We start from the raw sequence: 24,770 nt of genomic DNA, 5'->3' as shown, positions 1-24,770 counted from the left end.
CCATAGAATAAATGTCTTTATTCATAAATGAAGTCAAACTATACATCCACCTAAGGAAGAAATTTCATTTCTTTTCTTTTTTTTATGTAAAAATCATACAAATCAGTATCTGTGTTACAAATGATAAATAATACATTGAAAACATTGTTAAAATTGACACAGTGTAAACAACACATAGACATAAAATTATGTTTTGGTCATTCACTGTTTTGTTTTTTACCCAGACTTTTTTTTTTTTTACAAGTTGGCTAAAATACTGGTCTACATGCTGTGAGATTGGTGTTTTATTTCAAGCACACAGACTTATATAATCCAGCATTGTATCATCAGTTACTGCAAAGTCCAGCAATGAGCTGTGGAGCTGCATCACTCCAGGTTTTTTGTCAGTTGATCGTGAAAGAGTGAACTGTCACACTTGTGTTTTAAAGTGATTTCTGAATGAGGGCAGGTCGGAGCTGTTTTTCATGTCAAAGAAATGCCTTTGACATCTTTATATCTTTAAATATTCTCAGTGCAAATAAGCCTGCACTACCGTCTGTTCCAAGACCGGTTAGTATAAGTGTGTAAAACATCCATCAATACTCTGTATGTCACACTAAACAGTGCACTGTTGTCCAAATATCTAAAACATCGACACCATACATTGAAGACAAAAAGAAAATATACAAAATTCTAGAGTCAAATGCTCTGTACATTATTATGAACCCATTAGTGTGACTCAAAGTCTTTATAAAAGAAAATGTTGACAGAAAACATTTATCTCCTTTTGATTGATTGTACTGTTTTTAAGGAAATCCATCCTTGCAAAATCACATTTAACACAAAATTTTAATCATTACTTTAAAAAAAGATATTGCCTAAAAAAACCCCAAACTGTAAATTAATGAATTATATAATATTCCCTTTTGGGATCTTTTGGTACATTGTACAAAAACAAATAAACATTGTGCATATAAATTAACTGGCTCCATTCTTGAATCAGAAACAATTTTGTGGTTTATAATTTTATGAGGTTACAACCTAGTTTAGTGTATTTCAGTATATGAGTTTAACCTGTCTGCTTTATGAGGTGTACATGAAGAGGAAGTGATTTGCCTTTACAAACTTGAACCTGTGGAAATTTCAGACAGAACCATGACTAAGGTGTGCGTGGCAGAGACACAGCCCCATGTAAATGAGAACAAATAGCAAGTGCTCATCTTATCAAAGTGCTTTGTAAAAACATGAACGTCTAAAAGTACACACAGTCAACAACAGTCTTAACAAGGTCACCAGGACCACTGAGGAATTTCGACGAGGTGAACTTACACTTAGTTGTACCTACTTATTCACAGCTTCAACAGTAACAGAGGCATAAAGTAGACCGTGTAATAACTGTGCAAACATTTATACAGAAAATATCTTCAAAGTATTTACAAATACAAGGCCTGTCACTTCATGCCTCTCAGCTCTGACAGTTTTCAAGAAACTCATGGCAGTTGCATTATGTTCAGTCCCATTGTGCTTACAAGAGCTTAATGCTTCAGTCAGATGAGCTGGTCCTGAGTCTGAAGAGCAGTTTGACAAACAAAGAAACAAACAAAACAACAACAACAGCAGCAGTGACTGTTGGAGGGAGGAAAAAAAGCTACAGAAGGGGGACAAAATGTTCACAAACCAGGCTCTCCAAATGTCCTTCTACACTCCATGACCCCTGCTCCAGGGGGCCGGTCACAGTTGTGTGTCAGTTTAACCAGGTTGGGGGTGAGGCGATCGTATGCCAGCTTGTACTCGCGATCGAAAGCACCTGCAGGCGAGATAATGGTAAGTTAAGAATCTGTCAGCACGCTTTCTTTATATAAAATCTTTTATATCCATTAACTACAAACAGCAGGCATTTGAGAATATCGGCAGAAGAATCTACAGTCTTCTAGCTAGCTGTTCTATTGTAGATGGTCAGAGAAATACTTTGGGTTATGTAAGGTGGTACTAAAACTGTGTTATGTGGATATATTCAAATACTTTAATCTTATACTTTGTACAGAGTACAAATGAGGCTAGTGTATTGCATCCAAGATGGCTGTTTACACAAAACTTTGTACAGGATATGTGAAAAAAAGAAGAAAAAAACCCGCCTGATGGAGTTACACAAAATGTCAGGGCATCATTAAAGCCATCAAGAGTCATTATTACATATTTGGGCAAAAGCAGTGGACTGACATTTCCAGTCCTGCTAAAATAACTAAAAACTAAAATATCCATGCTCTGAACTTACTGATATTAATGTTGTTCTTCCTCAAAGCCACCAGAGCAAGGAACAATAACTCTCTGTAGAGACTCCTTTTTTGGGAGAGAAAAGAAAAGAAAAGCAATGAGATTTTCCATTCATATGATTTTGCCGGTGTAATTTTACTCATCACACACCTCTTTATTTACTTACCTCTGTCTTTTAAAACCTAACTCAGGCCCCAACAGCTGAATGATCTGGCTCATGGGCTGATGCACATCACTCTTCTTAATGCTCCTCACGAAACCCTGCAGGAGCTCCACAGTGAAGAATTGGCCTTCTTCACATAACCCGGAGCGAACCAGCGAGTTGGCACCTGCGAAGAGGGAGAGATTAAAATCACTGCGATCAAAGGTTCATTCATCTCATTTCTCTCATTAACAGATGAGAGAAATGAAGAAACGAAGTCTGAAGGTGTGGCTCACTGATAAGATGACTTGATTAATAGGTTTCCTGAGCTGAATTATGCATGATCTACTAGTTAATATGCATTGTTTCATTTGCATGTAAATATCTGACCTTACCGGGAAAATAATTTTCTGAAGGTAGCCTGATATCACCTTTTCTAATTTATTGCACTATAGTCTGTGAAAGTAAACATTGTATTAACTTACAGTGGGTGTTCCACAGGACGTAGCAGGGTTGAACTTTGTCTTGGTGCAACTTCAAATTGTCCCACATAATCCTCACGAGAACCTGCTTGCTGTCCTCCGATGACAGCATCTGAGGAGTCTGAAGGGGACAAAATACATAAAAAAGATGAATTCATTATTGCATTGTCCTCTGTAGGCACAAGTCGTGTTATGGTTTCATGCATTATATTTTGTTAGTTTTGATTTTTAATAACAACACTAGGAGTCACCAAAGTCCCAAATAATTTTCTGAGCTTTAGAAGTGCCAGTTGGTACAAACTGTTTCTGCTTGCCTTAGCGCTTGGCTAAGCTAATGAGCTACAATATTCACTTTTCTAGTTGCTGATGGCACACGGGATGACATCATTAAAGTATTCTGCGTGGGTGACAGGCTGTCATATTTACCTGGTCTTCGTGGCTACAGTGTTGGGAGCCCAGGATAAGAGCTGGCAGGTTACTCGGCAGGTCGAGCCTTCTGAAGTACCAAACAAGGTTCCAGAAGACAATGGGATGTTGGTCAACAACGCTTGGGGAGGAGATTGCCTGGTCGCCCTCATTCACTAACAGGCTCTCCAGCTCCTTCCACAGAACCAGAGGGCTCAAGTAGGGCACTGTTACAGGAGCAGAAGCAGAGGAGCAGGAGGAGGAGGAGGATGATGAGGCTGGGGCTTGGCCAGCACCCCCACTGCTCTCCCGCTTCTGTGCAGGAGCTGCAGACGCCTCAGCTGCACCGTCTGTTGTGGAGATTTTTTCCTCGGGATTGGGTGGCAGGGATGTATCCTCCTCTTTAACCGGATTGCTTTTCTTAGACGACCTGATGAGAGACAGAGAGTGGATCTGTTTAAATGGGCCACGGGGATAAAAGATGTTTTGTCTGTGTCTGTGTGCCTTAGTGCTCTTTTGTAAAAAGAAAAAAAAAATGTTCCAGACAATTAGCAAGATACTATAGAAAAGACAATCTAGCACAATGTTGTAACTGAAAATAGCCCAAATTGATGGCTTTAACTATTCAAAGTGTTTGAGCTCTCTTTGTAAGCATAGTGTGCTGTGTAAATTTTACCTGCTGTGCGGTCTCAGATCTTTGATTTCCACATTGAGAAAAGGCAAGAAGGCTGTGCCGCAGAAAGGACAAGTGCTGTTGAGGTTTGAGTCATTTGCCGTCCATCCTGCCATTATCTCCTCATCATACACCAGACAGTCACATGTCTTACAAAGTGAACAGCTAGACATCAACACCTATAAAAGAAAGCGTCAGGTTCAGAAAGAAACCATCACACTGCCTGAGCGAGCCTACAGACAAGAGTTGGACTGGGATTGTTATGTGCTGGTGCCTTACCTCTACGGTGTAATTGGGAGTGGGTTGGAAGCGGCCGGTGTCGGGGGAGGAATCTGGAGTGTGAGGAGTTTTGGAGGGAAGTGCCAAACCACCTGGATACAGTGAAGGATTATACAATCAGACACAGAACGCAAAGCCAAGACTGAACACAGCTGTCAAAGCTTGAAATATCTGGATGAAACTAAGAAAAAGTGTCCAGCTGAAACAAAGCAGCAATTACTTTATTAAAATCTGCAATGAGTGTTTGTATTTGTGCCGCAGGTTTAGTGAGTCTGTGTCTCTGCTTGTGTGCACGTGATTGTGCATGCACGTGTACATGTTGAAGTGTGTTTAGCATAGGGCCTGTGGCTGGGTGCAGAAAAACCTACACACTGCATCATCCCTCACGCCTGCTGGCCTACTTTCCAATAGAACAACACCCAACTCTTTCCATCACTGAGGCCTACTCTTACTCTAAATTTAGACTGCCAAGAAGTGTTTTCATGCAAACCTGCACAATGCTGCAGTTATAATGAGCTTGTAACAACAAAGCTTTAAGCCATGAGTTTTTTAGATTAGAGCTGCTTCTAGCAGGAAAGGGACCTGATTTAATTGACTTTGTTGATCATCCAGTGTAAGTATCAGTAACGTTGTAAAATAACAATGTAACACACGAAAATAAAAGCTTCACTACAACAATATTTATTAAAAGATGTGGAACGAACCAGAAAAGGAGTTGTGTCTGAACACTCTGTTTGGGGTGCCAGGGCTGCCCAGGTTAGTATGATGATGCCCAACGGGGCTTCTCCTGACTCGGGACACGCTACCATGCTGTGGGGATGTAAATCCATCTGGATCTAGACAGGAGTCATTATCAAGCAGCGAGAAGCAATCGGCCTCTCCTGAGGTCAGTGAGGACACACTCATGCGGTCACAGTTTGCGTCCTGCAGGGGGCAAAAAAGAACTGTAACTAGATTTCATCCTAGAGCCAGTAATCCCAAATATGCATGAATTATTTATATGTTAAAAAAATTCTAACCTGTGTTAGTGAAGTTTGAGAGGACAAACGAGAGTAGAGACGACTAGCTTTCTCAGCCACACCCTTTCCTGCTGATATAACGCTGCTCTTGAAGATGTCGAGAGTTGGGGTGAACAGTGTTTCCATGGAGAACGATGAAGTGGAAGGAGTGGGTGATGACGGTGAAACCAAAGAGGGAGGCCTCTCTCTGTCTTTGTTACAAATACCAAGAGGAAGAGATGGAGACTGCCTCAGCCTCTCCTTTGTTTTGGCAGGCAGTGGGAGGTGTGTAGTGGATTGAACTAGGGTTGAGGATTGCGGGGAGGAGTGGGGAGAAGAGGCTGAGCGGAACAAAGGGCTTGAGGGGTTCTGCAGGTCCATACTGGGCGTGCGGCTGCTCAAGGGGCTGTTGCCATTATTCATGTACGTTTCAATCTCCTCGGCCAGGTTGCGCCTAGAGTTGGATGCACTGCTGTTGTCATGGTCACATTCCTGTACGGTCGCTGTTGCCATCAGCGACAGGGGATCAAATCCCATCTCAATACCTGTCCTCCTCACTGTCCCGGCATTGCAGATAACGCCGGCCCTCTCCACTGGGTGTTTCTGTTTATCAGTCTCTGTGACCTCTTCCTCTACTTCATGCAGTCTGTCAGAAGCAAGGTGAAGCTGCTTTGATGTACTTAGAATGGGGACACTGAGCCTCAGAGTTCCCTGTCCACCAGACAAGTCCAGAGAATTTGGCCTCTCTGCCTTTGGCAAAGCTCCACTCAGAAGAGTGTCACTAGATGGACTGGAAGCCAGCCTAAGGCCACTGCCTGTGACAAAAACACATTTGAAAGCATTCAGCTGAACGGTACATAGTGGTTATACGCAGTAATAAAACGACTTCTTGAGAGTCTGCTTTATAAATAAAACATTGCTGTGTTAGCATCTTTTGATTTGGAGGCGCTGGGAGAAAGAATGGAACCTCCACATCAAACGCTGCAGTTTTGAACAACATTTAGATTGAGAATGAACACTAAAAGGCATTTTTGTGCGTTTTTGGCTAGTCCACTGAAATCTGTGGCATTATTGTGCTCTTGCATTATTCTAAAAAATCCTGTTAGATTTGAATGAATTGTTGCTGGTGTTCTACTGTTCACGCCAACATGAAGCTGCTGCAGGGACGAGGAGGAAGGGAAACTGGCAGCTCTGCGGTTCCTTAAGGGATATGTGTTTATCTTACAATACAGCTGTATTGCATTTTAAGCCAAAAGTAATAAGTTATTAAGGCTCTGATAAAATGCCACACCAATTACAGAGGACTACTGATTATGAAGACTGAAAAATTAGAAAAACAACACAAAGTCAGACACCGCATGTCATGATTTGCAACAAAATTCAAGGCAAAAGTCATCTGCTTACATAACACGTTTATCCATCAGCAGATTGTATTTTTTTTTAATGAGAAACACCTAAATTTAACAGCAAATGGACAAGAAAAAAAACCACTTTACACCCACAGCCAGATGTGATACCACCAGCTTTTAAAGGCAAAGCATCCATTTTGCAGTGAGCTGTGAGTCACTTTTTGCAGAAATAATCCCCCAGTGTCAAAGATACGACATAAAAGCAATCCATAACTCACTTGACTTGACTCCTTTGTCTTCCACCAGGGCTGTGCCATCACTCTCTCTGCTGCACAATCTCTCTTCCTCCTTAGACAAGGAATCATAGCCTTGGTCTGACTGTTCACCTGAAAAAGATAAGGAGAAATCACTCCGCTGACGCTTACTTTTTAAATGTCCTCTCACTGGTGTTTTGTTTCTTCCTCGAGTGAATTAGAATTTGTTCCTATTAGTCTCCATGGAAGCTTTATATGAGACAACTGATCAGAGAGTTTTTGCTTACAAGCGCTTTGTGACATTCCCTTCAGCATGAAGCACACAAAACACCCAGAATAGAAAAGCAGGGGCACCAGAAAAGGAACAGAATATTTTTATAAAAACTTCATTAAATTCACAAGGTCAAATAGCAGGAGACAGTACAAACCTTCTCCACTGTGCTTGGAGTATTTTCAAAGAATTTGTTCACTTTCAGTAGTTTGATGAGACAAGTTGTGCCAGATGATATTGTTAGCGCAAAAGCTTTGGTCTTTTCAGCTTTGGTACTTGTCTTAGCTGCGAAGATGTGAGCTTACAAAAGAAACATGCCTACCTAACGCTATCCAACATAATACAATTTTCCCCAACCCCACCCATACCTCCACCACCACATATTACAGAGCAGACTTTATGTAAGTGCTTGTTTCTTGGCTTTTACATTTGCATTTTCCCCAATCACTTAAAATGTAATTTGAATGCAATTTGCCTTTAATGCATAATTCAAAGATTTATTATATGTATTTATTTATGCTTTTGACTGGGCTGGTTTAAAAGCAGCAGAAAGTTTTAAAAGTTATATTTAAAAGCAAGAGTAAGAAAGCAGCTACACAACAAACTGCCACCACATCTCCATCTACGTTACGCCTTCTTTCTCTTATCCATGCCTGAATGGACCCTACCACCAGCCGAGGGCGGGCAAGCCGAACAAAAAGGATATAAAATGTAAATAAATAACAAAAGGTATCACCTGTTATTTGCTTACATGCTGAAAGGTACCTATAATACGGCACATGCAGCACACATATTGTATATCTATGTATTTAGCAGAGTGCCTTTGACTACACATCCCCTTTATTCCCTATTGCTTTCACACCATTAAGTAAATAATCAGGGATCAAACTATCCTTGATCCTTGCACCTCACCATCCATAGCATCTAACCACAGAGGAAAAAACAAGACACGACACAACCACTAAAGAGATTTTCGCTCTGATTACCTGGCATAATTCCATAATATCAAAATAAACAACAAAAACGTCTCTCTGATATAAATCAAGTACATCAGGTATGGGAAAAACCAACAGTGAAAACGGTGAACCTTTCATCACACCTTAATACTGGAGTCTTTCATATATTAGTTTGTGTAAAATGACTGAGAGAAAGTCAGTGCAGATGAATAATTAAGGTTTGAGATTCATGATGTTCTGCCACTTTTAAGGCAGTTAATTCAATCACATCCCATAAATCAGAGAGATATGAGGGAAAGTAAAAGGCTGCACGTAAAATAGATGGAATGAGAACGACATAGGGCAGTAGCTCTCTACCTGTACTAAATCCATCATCGCTGGAGTCCATTTTAGTGAAGTCGGTGTCGATGGAGGTGCGCTCAGCAGAGTCATTAGCGCTGTCCAAACTGCCATGGCTGACTGTGTCTAGATCGCTGCCGTCTAAAGGGAGATAAGAGCAGAGAGAAAGGGGATGAGAGAGGCTTCACAAAAGACAGACTACCAACAGGATTATGAAACCAGAGCTGCACTCACACTATATATGAGCGATGTATAAACCCTCACTGAACTGTGTTGCAATCATTATCATCTGCAGCAAACGCAGGAATGTTCTGAGTGCCACAGCATCAACCAGCGCTATAAGATTTATCTATTTTACCTCAAAGTGAAGAAAAGTGAACGAATCTTGCTTAAGACCGAAGATGCACTTACTATGATCGTGTTTTTATTTTGGGAATTTAAACGTTTAAAAACGTTAAGTTAAAATATGTGCAGCTGGGAAAAATGTCGTATCAAATGGTGTAAAGCATTACTTTTTCATTAAAGCCTATCACTCAATATGTCATTATGGTAATGAGGGTCTCTGCGGGTTGTTGTGGGAATTTGAGACTGAGATCAAAAGGAATCTGTATACTTTGACTGCCAGGGAGGAAAACCTCTTCACTTTGTGTAAAAGGTTTCAAAAAAAGCAAGGTAGGGAACCAGGATCAGACTATGTCGCATGAATTCATAAAGCAATTACAGTAACTAAGAAGAAAATACACCATTGATGAAGTCAGGAGTAATTTTCTGTAAATTTGATGCAGTCCAAAACATCTTAAAGCCTCACTGGGATCGAGTGTAAAGCAGTCACTACTAGTTTTACTTTTGACTACAGAACTGCCTTAATCGGAGTTCTAAGGAAACATTTTTCAGAGATGTTATTTGAGATGATAGTATCACACAGTTTCTGCAGATTTGTTGGCTACACATCCATGATAAGAATCTCCCATTCCACTAGATCCCAACAGTGCTCTGTTGGATGGAGATCTGGTGACTGTGGCTGCCATTTGAATACAGTGAACTCACTGTCATGTTCAAGAAAGCAATTTGAGATGATTTGTGACACAGCGTGTTATCCTGCTGGAAGCATCCATCACAAAATTGTTACACTGTGATCATAAAAGGATGAAGATGGTCAGCACCAATACTCAGGTGAGCTGTGGTGTTTAGATAACATTTAGATGTTACTAATGGGCTCAGTTTGCCAACATACCCTCCAGCCTGAACCGCTAATACAAGACAAGATTGATCCATGCTTTTTATTTACAAGAGGAAAAAGTAGTTTTCACTAGAGGCAAAAATATGATGTGTGTGATCTATGTAACCGCCCAGGAAAGCATTCACAGAGAATTACTGCTCTATACAAAATGTTTGGCCAGATGTTTGTGGAAGTGCTGTAGTTGAATGAAAAAAATATCTGTATGTTTTGTTTTGTTTTTTCACCAAAATATATGTAATTGGGTTGTTACAGACAGTCACATAATCAGGAATTTAATTTTTCCTTACCTGAAAGATGAGGATCTCTTTGGGAGTTCCGTTGTTTCCTTCCTGCTTGCTTGAACTGGAGCACACCGAGGAGCACGTTCCTCAGCTTTCCCCATAGAAAGTAACCTCCCCTGGTGGTCGATGGCCAGGTGCTCTCTAATACCGCCTGGAGAAGAAATACAACATATTTTAAGATTTAAGCTCCCATCTCAATCCAATATGCAAATTGCTTGCATTTTCTTAGTTGTATTGTTAACGACCGATAGCACGCACCTTGTTATAGTACCCATATGTGATAGCATTGGGTTGAACTCCAGCTTTCTTCATCTCAAACAGCACCCTCACAGCCAGGACTGGCTGGCTGTACTGTCCACACAGCTGCAGCAGCACACGGTAACAAACCTTGGAGAAAAAAACACGTTAACACTGAAAATGTGCAGCGTCGTCTTTTCTGAATCATATCGGCAGATCTGTATTGTTTTCTTATCCAGAGCAGTTTCCTACCTCATCTGGAGCCTGCAGCTTTTTGTCCTGCATTTTCCTCAGCACATCATAAGCCGTACGCAGCGCTCGCACCTTGGAGTGGCAGTTGCCAACAAATCCTGGCAAGCAGATAAACCACAGGCCGTAGCAGTGGCGAAGCAGACACTTGGACCACATCTGAGGCATAGATGAATATGTTTTGGCCATCCTTTGAGCTGATTTGATCTCCTAAGATGAAAAAGATCAGATGTAAATGTGATTCATTGTCTATTAACAACCAGATTTGCATTTTGGATTCACATTCATATCCTTACACATGATTATGGAGAATAGGCACAGGAGTAAATGTGACATTAATTTGAACATATTTAGGTTTATCTTTGTTCATGAAAGAAACCAAATTGACATGAAGATTCTTAAGGACCTGTTTAGAGCGTCTAAAGATGGCTGTGGGGCTGGCTGGACTGCTGTGGCGTGAGGCTATGCCTGCCGATGAAGGACTTGCTCCCTCCAAAGGCTCCAGAAGCTCAGCATTTAGCACAGGAAATGCAGAGTAGCTGCAGAAAGAAATGTATACTCCCTTATATACAGTTACATAAGCTAAAAATAGACATGGATTGCTCATAAATGCTAGCAAGCTGAGTTATTCCTACAACAGTTTGGTTCTTCCCTGAGGCACCAACATAAGAATCCAAAAGTAATGTGTTACAGCTCAAAATAACCACACAGCCCTGTGGCAGTGACAAAGTCTAACAACGGAAGCAGTTTATGAGTCTGTCCTTTGGGAGCAGCACCCAGTGTGCTGCTCAAGCATACAGGACAGAGTTTTAAAAAAAGAAACCCCCTGTCTTGCCTCTCTCATTTAGAGATTCATCTGCAGTGTGGTACCTATAGCACAGAGGATGCTCCTCTCCCTGCGATGGCGGAGGCAGCTCTGGAGGGTTGATGTAGACTGTGTGCTCGCTGCGGTGCGATTCATCCAGTTCGATCAGTCTGGCATCCTCTGGTCGCTCACTGTCCATCTGGTTTGCAAGAGAAACACAAATTCAGCAGCTGTCTTCATCTTTCCTTTTAGCTGTTCTCTAAACACAAATCTACAAGTGCTAAAGCTTTCTGGAAGCATTCAGATCCGACCAGATATCAGGGTCAGTGAGGACACAAAGATGTCAGTAATGAACCGGCCTGCATCAGAAATATGGCTTTTGCTCCAATTCCAGTTAACTACAGGGCACTACCGAATGCTTGATCCCGTGAATTCTCCAAGACCGAATTAATCTAGGCTGCAGTGACCTGGACAAAATTGATGCCATGTTACTCTAGGGACATGAAACCATTTAACTGTACAGCTTTGGCAGCACTACTTGATACTTAACTGCCACATTTGCTTCAGCTCCAAATGGACTTATCTGCTGTCTGGAGAGAAGCTTTCAAAGCCTGCCTGCATGCCTGCATGCCTTTCTGAGAACAACAGCAGGAACAAAGAGAAGCCGAGCAAAAGCATACATGCTCCTTTTTTAAAGAAAATCAGCTCTGAATAGTTTCCTGGGACATTATAAAAAGCCTACTGAGCTGATGTGCACTCACTTGGCTTGTCTGAATCGATTACCAGCTTATCTCGGGCATGAGTTTCACAAAAACGTTAATATTATGGCAGCGGCTGAATAGTTCCCCGGTGTACTGGATTACAGGGTTTGTTCCACTCAGTTGAGTGGATGATTCAGTCACCGGACCCTCACTGACCTGTTTGCCCTCACTTCAATTCTGCTCTGTGTTTCTCTGTTTGTTGCCCTTCCTCTTACACCCGAGAGCTCTTTCTCAATCACGCATTTGTTGTCAACCTCAGCAGCAATGACGCTGTATGAATCAAGGCTTCCACTTCTCAATAATAACCACAATGACCATTAATACAGTTCAAACTCTTCAAGCAGGATGTAAATGTGACTTCCTGATTGCACAAGTGTACTAGCACACACACACACGTACACACACGAACAGAGGAGGCGGATGTTTTAGTGTTTTTGTGCGAGGGTGTGACAAAACAAGTTGTCAGTTTGTGTTCATAAAATCTGTCAAGTCTACGAAGAATTAGCACAAACTAATAATCAGCACATCCCACGGGATTTCAACAACAACAACAACAACAACAAAAAGGATAACGCAGATTTCTGACATCTAATGCATGTCATCACATTAAAGACATTTTCTTTCTAGCCCTCTGTTACACCACCTTGATTTATTCAAAATAAGTGCACATAAATATAATGTACATTATTAAATCCTTTGATTGGGATCAATGTGGGAAAATGTTAAAAATATTTTATTTAAACAGCAGCATAGGATTGAGTAACTTACCTTTCCTCCACTGGAAAATAACTGATAGGCAGGGACCGTAACGACAAGCAAAGGAGAAGAAAGAAATGACAAGAAGGCAGATAATCAGAACAGCAGAAGAAGCAAAAAGAAGACAGAAAACATCTTTAAAAAGAAGCAGACAATAAAGTTGATGGAAAAGCTTAGAGCTGATCTTACAAAGAGGCCCAAGAGATGTGCTGAAGTGTTAATTACTTTTTGTTTATTGCCTTTACTTCCTGTTAATTGCTTTTTCATTCTTTTTGAAAATTAAATAAAGTCCAAAAAAGGTCTTAATTTAGAGGACAGTGCGTGATTAATTGTTCCTCTAAATGTTTCTGCTTCTTTTTTAGAGAATTTCTGCCAGCAGTCAGAGGCCAGACTAAATATCGCTCAAAGAGCGTTTGTTCCTACGCAGCAGAATGATTTTGATGAATCATCTCTGACACTGAAAATCCATAATAAAGATTAGCTGTAAACCTCACCTTATCAACACACTCATCAAAGAAAGCCAGGCTGGCATCTTTATCACTGACAAAGGAGCACTCTTCTATGAAACGACTGAACATTTGAGTCTTGGTCATGAGGGAGTAAAACCTCTGATGGGAGCGGTCTCTGCTCTTCAAGAAGCCTGTAAAAAAGAAAACGAAATTATTTATTGAAAATCTTAAAAAGTGGGGAATTCATATCCGTCTCATGATTCTAAATCATTGCATTTACTTGTCAAGCCCTTGCAAAATATTTATGGGGTAAAGATGCAGCCGTAACCAACATTTCCGCAAAATAAATGCTGTGTTATGAAACAATTTGTTCTCCACTGCTCCTCTTACATAATAGCACACAGATGTGCAGGGACATTGTGCTATTAATCGCAGTGGCCTCTCTGACTTGTCATCCAACCCTAATTTCCACCGAGGCTTAACATAAATCACAACAGTCATTACAGCTCTGATTTGAGGCCAGCTTAGCAGCATTCAGACCTTAACCCCGCGACTTACTACAGCACTGAATCACAGAGGGAGGGGAGCCATGACCTGTCAGCATGGTTTGCCGTGACTTAGTATGGTGAATATTACTGGCTGAGAGTGACACATACCTTGGATGTCAAAGAGGGAGCTGGCATCAGTGGTTTTCTCGGACGGGGCTTGGGTGATGGGCAACAGATAGGAACGGTAGCCTCGCAGGATGGCAGCCATGAAGCGCAGGAAGGCCTCCTGGATCTCGAGCTCTAGTGTGTGCAGGCTTTTTCCACTTTCAAGCTCACAGTCGGTCACTGTGTGATCCATCTGCACATCTTCATGGTTTAAATGACCACCTGAGGGCACACAACAGCTGATGTGTTAACAATCCATACGCGCGTAAACCACCTGATAGCAAATAACCGGTTATTTAACCAGACACCAGTATTATTATTACCACAGACCACACACTTTTTCCACAAGGAAAGAAGTATTAAGTACAGCACTCAAGACTGGAGTAAAAGTGAGACTGTCAAAGTCAAATTATGTATAATACTCTGATTTTCACAGCAGACCTAGTTAAAAGAAATGCAGAGACCAACTTGCCAACAGGTATAAAGCTAGCAAAAACAGACCACTTGGCATGATGTCGCAAGCAAATTGTTCCTGTCTAGACCAGTATTCATGATGTCATGTTGTTCAAACACCACAGCGAAGATCTAGATTTTATAAGAGGCAGGACATAACAGTTCATTTTTGCATAATTTAAAAGATTTTTAAATTAAATAGAAATAGAATAATAAAAACAATAATCTGAATAAATCACTAATGAAAGAATACCATATATGGAATAAGAGGAAGGGTGAGGATCAGTTAAAAAACCATAAATGGCGAATGATACATGGTCAACATGCTCTTCTATAAAAGAACTAATCATTGCACTATTTTATTAACGGAACAGTGAGTGCATCCTGTCAGTTTTCCTGTAAAGCTGCCCATAGAGGCTGACTCAACAGACTCATGTAGCCTAAGCAACCAAAATTATTCATGAAACCACTTAGAGGATGACACAGCATCAGACTGGACTCACCCTCAATGAGCTGCTGATAGAGCTTATTCAGACTATTGAGAAGATGCTTGCAGGCTCTCCTGGGCAAGATTTTCCACGTAAGAGCCTTCTTGTCATCTTTTCTGAAAGCACAACAGATGGTTGTTGTTACACGGGAGGACAGTTAGGAAACAAAAAAGATATGAGGGAGGGAGGATTCACTGATATCCTCACAGAATACCTTTTGAATTGATGTGGGAGACCAGTGGGATCCAAACATGTTTTTTTTCTGTACAGTAAAAATACTTCACATTCCACCTCTTATCATTACATAAGAGTTGATTTGAAGGTGGCCATCTAGTAGCACAGACTGGCTGCAGTAAGAGGTCACTTACTGGGAGATGGTGTTGGTGTCCAGATCCACACAAGTGATGTCAGCCGGGGGGACGTAAAGATCAAAGTACCGGGAGTCCATGCCCACAATGAAAGGGCATGGTGCACTAAGAACATCTGCCAGAGCCAGCGGGCACAGAGGGATGTATGGACATGGCCAGTGGAAGGGAAAAATCATCTGAAAAGGATCATAAGTAAAATTACTATAAACAATATATACAAAAGATTTTTATGGTCCCATGACAGACCTTTGTTTTACTGTCAGGAAAAAAAGAGGATTAAAAAAGACAATACTTACAGACACAAGGGCCTCGGTTACACTGGTGAGTACAGCGGGGCGCAGGGAATGAACCAGGATCTTGTGCTCTGTGACAGCCAACACGAGCAGAGTGGCAGCATTTTTGGGGCCCAGATTCAGGAGCAACGTGGAGAGGCTTCCCCCACTACCACACAAAAACACACGGCAATTTAAAAAACAACAACAACAACACAAGTTTTCAGATTAGGATTGCAAAAAATGCAAGATGTTGTAATTCTGAAATTTATTGTTATCTTTACCTGAGTGGGAGCGGAGAGGACACAGGTTGGCTCAGCATCAGGCTGTCATGTGGAGACAGCTGTGGAAGACACAAGCAAAATTTAGTGAGTTAGAGCAAATTTAACAAAGAACCCACCCGTACAAAGTTGAAGTGATTTCTCATAAACTCACCTGGACTAGGATGCGCGGTCTCTGAGTGGAGGGAAACGGCACATTTTGCATGAAGTGAGAGATGTGCCTGTGAGTAAAAAATCAATTCAGTTAGTAAAGTTGTAACACTTCTTACTTTTGTATGATTTATCAGGCTGTGAGCTAAAGTGTCTGATTTGAAAGGGATAAAATCTGTAAAAGTTGCTAACTTTTCAATAGGCAGGGAATGTGGCCCAGAGATGGAGTATCGGTAGAGGAAGGTGAGAAAGCTCCTGAAGGACTGGAAGAAGGGCCAGTGGGAGAGTAAGCAGATGCTCTTGTTGCTGTAAACATTTCTGGTCTCGTCAGGTCTGAGATCAGAGCTTGGCAGGCCGAGCTGTGAGCGCTGACGCTCAGACAGGTTCTCCTCTGGGTAAGGCTCATAGAACTGGATAGCTGCTCCGTACACCTGCACACAAAGGGCCCCCAAGATAATTGCGTGAAGAATGCACAATGCATCTAAAGGATGCGCACGCTTGTTATCCTAATGCAAACCCAACAGTAGCCACAAGTCCCTTGAGAAACACATTCATTGAGCATGTAGTGGCGGCTTCACAAGAGAATTTTCAACATAATAAATCCGCCCTTTGAAGTTCCTTCTCCCAAATAAATACACAAGTCATTCCTAGCCTAAAGTGCCATGAGACTAGCCTGCAGACTAGAGGTTGCAGGCAAGAAGCAGTAAACACTGAAGCATCCAGCATTTAAAACTTGCACATCAGCCCAAGTGGTGCATGAGCCATCCATTATTCAAAAGATGAGCTACACTCAGCCGCACAATACAAAAAAAATCTTTTATGCTGCAGTGCTTTCAGAGGCTAACAGGCTTTTGGTATTCCAAACACAGCCTTTAGACCACTTTTGATTCCAGTCAGAGTTCAGAAGTTGATTAAGATTGTCTGGTATTCTTAGAAATACAGCTGCACTTCATAAACAGTCTAATCCATAAGGGATCCTAATTCTCAGTGAGAGACAGAGGTGGAGCTAAAGATAGAGATGCTAGCTGAAATGAAGCAATTAAGGGAGATATTTTGTATGTGTGGTATTGTAGGGGAATCATTAATTGGTGATGATCTCACCGAAATGGCCGTAAGCTGAATGGAGAAGTGTTTTTTTGGCCACTTCAGTAGGTGAGTACACAAAATAACAAGTAAAAGAAAAGAATACAAAAAAGCAACTACGTACAAAGGTGATTTTACCTTTTCTCCAGAGGCTCCCGTTAGTACAAATGTGGAAAAAACAGGCAGGGAGTGTTTGGTGTGTGCAGGCCAGCACTCGATCATTGCCCCCATGGGCAGGCAGAACATAGGCACTGACTCTGGCAGTGGAAAGGACTCATAGTCCTCTTCGGGGTACCTACACAAAAGACCTGGACACAAACACATGCAAGAAATGTTAAACATATTCTTTATATGAATACTGATAATGACTGACACAAATCCATGACTAAACTTCCTTTTTCTTTTCACTGCTACAAACTCTGCACAGTTTACCTGCTTTGTATGCGATTGTGTTTGCTTTAGCCAGAGACTTCTTGTAACAAAGGTAGACCGAGGATCCCCACTGAAATACGGAGAAAGATAAAGTTCATCACATAGCAGCAACAATCTGGGCTGTGTGGGCAGACAAACTAGGTTTAAGTGATTATTTTTCAGAGCTCTATCCCACCATGCTGCTGTTGAGGTTCTTGTCCACCTTGCAGAAGGTGTGAGGGGGCGTTTCCCCTTTGCCGGGGATGATAACGCAGACATCGGTGACAGCCAATGAGGTGTGTGGCTGGCTCTTTGGTGCACGGCGGTAGGTGATGTAGATGCGTTGGGAGGACGAGCTGCTGATGTTTGCAGGGCGGCCTGAGGGTGTGGTCTGAACGATGTGACATCCGGGTTTGAGTTTCTCTTTCCACTCATACAGAACCCTGAAATATCAGACGGTGTTGGTGACTTTTTATATTTTTGAAAACTGATCAAGACTTCAGACTGGAGCATGTGCATTAAAGCAGATTACAGTGACCCTAAGCGGAGGAGTTATTAGTGCTGCTGGGTGAGTAAAAGGTCAGTAAGTGAGGATTACTTCTTACCCGAGATCTGTCAGTGGAGGCTTATCTCTGCCTCGCTTAAAGCACAAGAATATCTGTGGGCCCCTTAGACTGGCTCCATTGAGCTCTGCAGAAAGGCCTGAGGGGGTAGTTTCAACACAGGTGAAGCCTGGGGGTACCTCTTCTCCCAGAGAGCGTATCACGACAGCGACATCCGTGATAGGGGCTTTGGGTTTCACAGATTTGGGACCAGCATCATCAAAGTGTAGATCCTCCTCTAGAGGCTTGGATGAGTCGGTGAGGCCAGCAACCACAAAGTAGTCTGCTACACGAGGCCCTTTATCCTCCATCATTTCCCATTCCCACACTGTTGGCTGCAAAATAAAAAAGTGGAAGTTGCATGGGGGGGTCAACAAAGTGCACTCTATACACTGGATAACCCTTAAATGTCCTTACTCTGTATTAGCTGTTGTACTAGATTTGAAAAAAGAGGCAAAATGCAGCATGTAAAATGTACACTTCTCCTGCAGTGCATTAAATTGCATATCATACCAAAGAAATAGCACATAATGAGAGCACATGGAAGCACTTAAAATACATTCCTTGCTGCAAAAACATCATATTTCACCGAGAAATATGGGAGGGCTTGCAACCAGTGACCTTGCTATATGCCATGGCTGGTTATGTAAAACAGAACACATGCCTCTGTAGAGAAAAAAGAAAAAAGGCGCATATGGAAACTAGAATTGAACTGTAACTGAGCACTCAGAAGTGAAGAGAGGATACGTTGTTGCTCGGCAAGCAGTTTTTTCTGGGCTTTTACAGCTGTAATATTCAGACAGCATTTATTTTGGGCTCAAAAACATCATGAAAATGAAAGGAATAGAGGGCGCGCCAGTGAATTAGCTTGTTATGGCTTTATCACAAAGCATGGAACCCTGGAAGCCCTCTAAGTGCTGGGCCAGCTTATTGTGGTTCAGTTGAAGAGCCTGGTTTATCTCTCTCAGCAGTTCGTCCACACACACTAGCAAACTGATAAACAGCTGCCTATTATTGTCCCCACTGGCGTATGTGGGAGGTAGAATAGTTGTCTCACTCCTTTGTGATGGATGTGTCACTGTTAGGAACCTTGGCACACAAGGAGCTATGGCCATATCTCATCTACTGAGGACTTTGGCTTCTACTGGCTTTAAATCTAATAGTCCCGTGTGTTGTTCCTCCCTGTGGCTGCGTGATGGTACAGACAGCTAAGCACTGCTTACAGGCTCAGAGTGCAAAACTAACTCCTAACACAAGAGCATGGAAAAAAGATAATTTGTAGAAGCAAGATACTGCAGCATGTTGAGTGATGACAGAGATTCAGTTGTTTACTGAACAAGATTTAGAATTTGGTATCTGACTGGCTTTCACTTTCAATCACAAGACCTTTTAAAATAATTTATCAGCAAAGATCAGTCCACTGTTTCATAAGCTTGTTTTTGAAATGATGACTCATCACCACCAGGTTCCTCCATCCTGACAGTCTTCCAGTCGACATTGTTTTTCCATCAGTAGTTGATGTTTTTTCGCAGTTATTTGTGCTGAGCCCTATGGTTACGCGTGATGACTCGGCGTGTAAAGAGCAAAAAGGTTTCTTGTTTTTTCAGATCTCCTTCAATACTCAATTTTATTTTATTGAAAAATATGTATGCATTCATTACACTGCCACTTATGCATTTTACAACGTAGCATTTGTTCCTCTACGGTTTACTCAGGTTCTCAAAAAAGTTTTTTATTCTGAAAAACACTGATGTATATTTATTTTATTGCTTAGCTGGTCTTGTTTTTATGTTGCTTCTGCGGTTCTACTTTTCAATGAACTATTCACATTATCTAACGGCTTTTAGAAACTTAAACTAGTGGACATTATTGTTGTGTTTTAATATTTGTAATTTTATTGTAGTTGTGAACCACTTTGTGGTCCTTAAAGGAGGTGTTATATGAATTAAAGGTTCCATATAAGTAAGTAAATCTTACTTACTTATCTGGCAGAATGTGATGGCTTCTTTTCTTATGTTAGATAATTTACATTGTTAAACATCTATATGATAGTTAATTTTGGTCTTATTTTCTAAATAGGTTCTAACTATTTTAGAAAATAAGTCCTTCCCCATTAACCAAATGAACAATCAAAGTCATGAAATATAATTACAGGTGAAATCTGTTTAAAACCAGGTGAAATGTTTGCAGACTTTGACCCAAAATAATGCTGCTGGAAAAGCTAGAAGCGATTCTTTTACCACTTTCTTTCCTGCCCCAGAATTTCTAAGCAGAAATTTGTGTGTCACATCTTTTATCATATCGCCAGCTGTTCATGTGGCACAAAATCCTTTGTAATCCAGTGCCGAATCCATTTTACCTAATGACCTAACAAGCCGAAGGCCACAATAATTCTGTTCAGCTGATTCACCTGTTCTTTGATCGCGCACAACACTTACACAACATACCTGCTGCCAGTAGGTATTACACAAATGCTGACAGCTAAAAGCTAGACAGATGTGTCATATAATACTCAAAAGGTTCTGGATTAAATATAGATGTAATCTCCTGCTCCAACCACCACGACATTACTGCGTCTATTCCTCCCCCTCGACAGGAAGTAGAGGCCTAAAATTATATCTAATCCTCTCCATAGCAACAACATTAAAACTGAGCAGAGAACAGAAGGTTGAACATTTCTGACTCCTGTGATGATACACAGTCTTTGGTTTCCTTTAATCAGAATGCTGTAGATTATTTGTCTTTGCCTGGACCGATGTGTCTGAGAAACATGTTTTACCAGATGGAGAATCGGCCGCAATAATATCTTTTATCTGTTTATGTGAATTGATTTTTTTTTTCCATGTGATTGTGGACGAGGAAACAAACACTCTTAGTAAACATGACTGCCCACAGTGTTTCCCTTTTATCTGGAAATGCTTTCTATTTTTTATCAGTGTGATATCATATTTAATACCACAGAGATGACTATGGTAAAACAGATTGGTTACTGGCCTGTATCATCCACTTTCATGTATGTGATTGTTCATCCCATCAATCACTAAGTGCATGTTCTAGTGACAACCCCCCCCCCCCAACACAGAAATCAAACTGACTCCATCACAAATATTTTGACTGAAATTTAATTTTGAAATGTTCTCGTATTATCTCACTTATTCTAGGCAGTCTCGAGTTTACTAAACACTGGAAGTGAGCAAGTCACAGTCGCCACAGAAACTGCAACCGCTTCATTCACTGCATTTCTTAATAACAGGACAAATAAGGACACGGCGGATTTCCTCTTACTGCAAGCAAACCAACTTCCCTATTCGCATCCACTATTATTTGCGTGAGTCTCCGTCAACCGTCCGTTTTGCAGTAATTTGTTAACCACTTGTGCCATAATGTTCCTGACATTTCCCTCTTAAGCATCCTCAAACCTAATATTTTCTTTTCATGGTATCTGAGAGCATCACACCTTCTGTGTATCTTCTTATGTTCTAAAACATGTTCTAAGATGAGTTTTTTAAACTTGCATCAGTCCTATAAAATTGTTGCATCATTTTAAACATTCCTTTTACATTTGTAGCATTTGTATGCAGCACACTCTGATTATAGCTCTCAACTAAAATGCACTGCCTCACATTTTAGAAGTCCCAACTGCCAAAGCTCTGCAGATGACAAAACCCCTAAATATCAAACATGATTTTGTTTGCACCAAAATATATTTTTAAGTGCTGGATAGGCATTAAAGCCAATTTCGGAAATTAGAATGAACTTATATTTCATCAGAAGCAACATGACCGATTATTTATCCCCAGTCTCTTTTGATATTTCTTGCCAATAACATGTTTTTTTTCTGTTTTGTTTTGTTTTTTGTTGTTGTTTTTTCAGAAGGCAGACATTAAACTTTGAAAAATCAATCCTCCCTCTTTCTGACTTCTGCTTGTGTGTTGTTGTAATTATGGCCCAAAAGACAGAGGCAGTGGCTGCTGGACAGTCCGAGTAGGGCTGTGGAGGGATTAGAGGGCTGTGTTAACAGCAGGGGGGCAGGGAGGATGGGCAGTGTGAACAGGGAGGGAACCACCACAACATTTCACTAAGCATCTGTTCCCCATGAAGCCATGAAGACAACCCTCACCCTCATCAGCCATTTGCACTCCTTATGCTGGACAGGGGGGAGCCCTGGCCGCTTGATGAGGAAACCACACACGCCCAAGATAAACAGAGCAGAAAGATGAAGGAGATAAGGTGGTGCTGAAAATAGGAGAACGCTGAAGGGCTTTGTACGTTAAGCTTGAACCGCACGTGCAAAAGGACTACTGGGTTAACCATAAAGTAAATGGTTAAAATTAAATAAATAGATTTTTTTAAAAAAACAACTGGCTACAGCGACCATAAAAATAAAGGGGGTTTCTCATATGCCCACATCTAAAGAGGCCATCTTATGGAGCACCGACACGGGAGGCAATGGAATAAGCCTCCATATGACTTCATTGTAACCAATGGGCGCAGTGTATACACAGAAAATCTCACACAGAAACCGATGCTCACCGCAAAGAATTAATCTGAGCTTGCATTGCATGAAGCTCTTGGACAGTGATATGACATGTTTGCCGTTAATTGTTCCAAGCAGCAATCCAACATTAAAATTAGCCTTCAGTGTATAACACACACAAACATAAAGCTACAAAAATGGGATCTCAGACATATAATATAAAAAAAATAATAATAACACAAAAATTACTATAAGCACAGAAACTACGTGTGCGAGCGTCGCTTGTATTTTTTTTTTTAAAAGATATTGGACAAAAGAAGAATCTACTCACATCACGACGAATGAAAGATGATCAGTCGAATATGAGTACACGCTGAAAATAAAACCCAGGTCCCCGTTGATGATAAATGTTTATTTCTTACAGTTCAGATTTAAATAAATTACCTACACATATATTATGTATAAAATAATAAAAAATCATTCAAAGAGGGTTGGACCGACCAGAATAAATGGTGTATTCCCGAGCAGCGCTTTATCCAGACCTGCGCTGTTCACGTGACCGATTACAACCCTGACTGACGTCACTGATGACAGTGCTGTGACAGAGAAAAACGTCTGTGGTTCTGAACAAACAGGTTTATACGGAACTGCACAACTTCCGAAAGCGCTACCACACCAAAAGAGTATTATTATTGCCATAAGCTGTACTAGTCGCATTTTGTCGCGAATGATTTTGTTATATTTATCTCGAAAGGAGCTATATAAATAAAAACGTATTTTACTTTCTTATTATTATTATTTTTGTTATTGAGCTAACATAAAAAACGTCTCTGATAGAAATATTACAGTATAACTTTACTTTTACAACTTATTTATATCACCGCAATAAGCTTAAAACTGTTTTTCTTTTCATTTGATAGCTCTGTGAAACTTCTTGCATACGAACAGGAATAATAAATTCTGATGAGCTACACCTAGTTTTATTTAAATCTACTGAGTGACACAGTATTCCAGGATTTAACTGTAGTCATCCACACCGCTCAGGCCCACAACCCCCCACCCACCCATCGCCAAAGACAGACAAGACTCTTTTGATTTAATAAGCAAAGTACATTATTTTATTCTTAAAGGGAAAAGGGGCATAGAAACACTTATTCATTTTGGTAGTGCATTCAGTATAATCTGAGAATATTACATATATTAGGCTAATTATATTAATATAATTTTTGCAATAAATATAGGAATTATGATGATGGTGGTGATGATGATACTTTATTGCCAGACAACTCTGAACTTCACCACATTATCATTATTATTATTATACAATTTTATATATCACATGAACTCATCTATGACATGATAATCAAAAGGTTGTTGTTGTTTTTTTCCTCACTCAGCTGTTTAATGTTCAGTTATACCCAATGAAAGTGGCATAAACCCTGGCAGTCCTGCCCTCTGCTGCCCTTGTGTGGCGATTACTAAGACACACAGTTTGGTGGAAATTCACAAATGACCACATATTAATACTGGGAAACCCCATATAGCTCCAGTGGTGAGCAATACATGCACCAGTAGTTTTAAAAAGTTGCAGCTTCTCATGGAGCCCCTTGGGAAAATTAATAGTTAATTAATTAATTAATAGAACGCATAGTTCTGATTTACTCCAGTTTCAGATATGGTATTGTCTCTTTAATGCTTTTTAATGCTTATTATATCTCCAAGATAAGGATGGCAACACTGCAGTTTTATTGTTAAAAGAAAAACAGTTATAGGCTGAAGACAGCTACTACATCAAAAATGTTCAACATGGTATTGCTGAGATGTGCAGACTAGATGAAAAACATGATATAAGATTTGTGGCGTGAATGTGTTTGACAAGCTGCATGCTCACATTGGATAATGTATTCATTAGCAACAGACAGTAGGTGGCTTTTCATTTGTTTCTGTGAGATTGCAGGCACACACCCTGACTGCACCCTTGAAGAAACATAAAAACAACAAGATATCTGATATATTCTTAGGCAGTTAGCAGATATGCTGTTGTTGGTATTTCAAAGGTACTGTACAGGTGTTAAAAGTGACCAGGTTTTCTATGTAAAGGCCTAGTTATTGATGTTAAGTCATTAAACTCAACAAATCAAAATGCTCTTCAGAGCTAAATGATCATCATCACACTTTGGTTTAGCATGAAAATATATATATATATCACAAAGGTCCAAAGGGTCCAAACGGATATTTAAGTCGAACTGCCTGAGAATATTACATACCATTTTTCTGTCAGCTTGCACTAAATTCTCTGCTCTGTGCTCTTAACTTCATGGTTATGCTACAGTGTTAACTAAAAACTTACAAA

At 40.6% G+C, this 24,770-nt stretch overlaps 1 protein-coding gene across 2 annotated transcripts; it reads right to left on the bottom strand.

Annotated features, from left to right (window-relative positions):
• Positions 1-3: 3 nt before the first annotated feature.
• Positions 4-22,979, bottom strand: dennd4a (DENN/MADD domain containing 4A). Of its 2 annotated transcripts, XM_026175837.2 has the most exons (30): positions 22,749-22,979; positions 17,944-18,275; positions 17,535-17,781; positions 17,360-17,429; positions 17,066-17,235; positions 16,037-16,275; positions 15,849-15,915; positions 15,698-15,756; positions 15,438-15,582; positions 15,142-15,317; positions 14,789-14,889; positions 13,836-14,054; positions 13,225-13,370; positions 12,743-12,763; positions 11,279-11,412; positions 10,815-10,947; positions 10,412-10,618; positions 10,181-10,309; positions 9,929-10,073; positions 8,420-8,542; positions 6,860-6,967; positions 5,254-6,047; positions 4,939-5,158; positions 4,235-4,326; positions 3,959-4,134; positions 3,304-3,712; positions 2,881-2,998; positions 2,420-2,582; positions 2,255-2,319; positions 4-1,786 (listed from the first exon to the last, which is right to left on the bottom strand). In XM_026175837.2, exons 2-30 carry the CDS (start codon positions 18,252-18,254, stop codon positions 1,650-1,652), a joined length of 5,124 nt encoding a protein of 1,707 aa, XP_026031622.2. In that variant the 5' UTR covers positions 18,255-18,275; positions 22,749-22,979; the 3' UTR covers positions 4-1,649. The 2 variants fall into 2 exon arrangements, with proteins under 2 accessions (XP_026031622.2, XP_026031625.2); XM_026175840.2 differs by lacking the exon at positions 12,743-12,763.
• Between the last annotated feature and the right edge of the window lie 1,791 nt (positions 22,980-24,770).

Source organism: Astatotilapia calliptera, chromosome 7, assembly GCF_964374335.1.
Source record: "Astatotilapia calliptera chromosome 7, fAstCal68.1, whole genome shotgun sequence".
In the NCBI taxonomy this organism is placed as follows: Eukaryota; Metazoa; Chordata; class Actinopteri; order Cichliformes; family Cichlidae; genus Astatotilapia; species Astatotilapia calliptera.
This window is presented reverse-complemented; position numbering and strand designations above follow the sequence as displayed.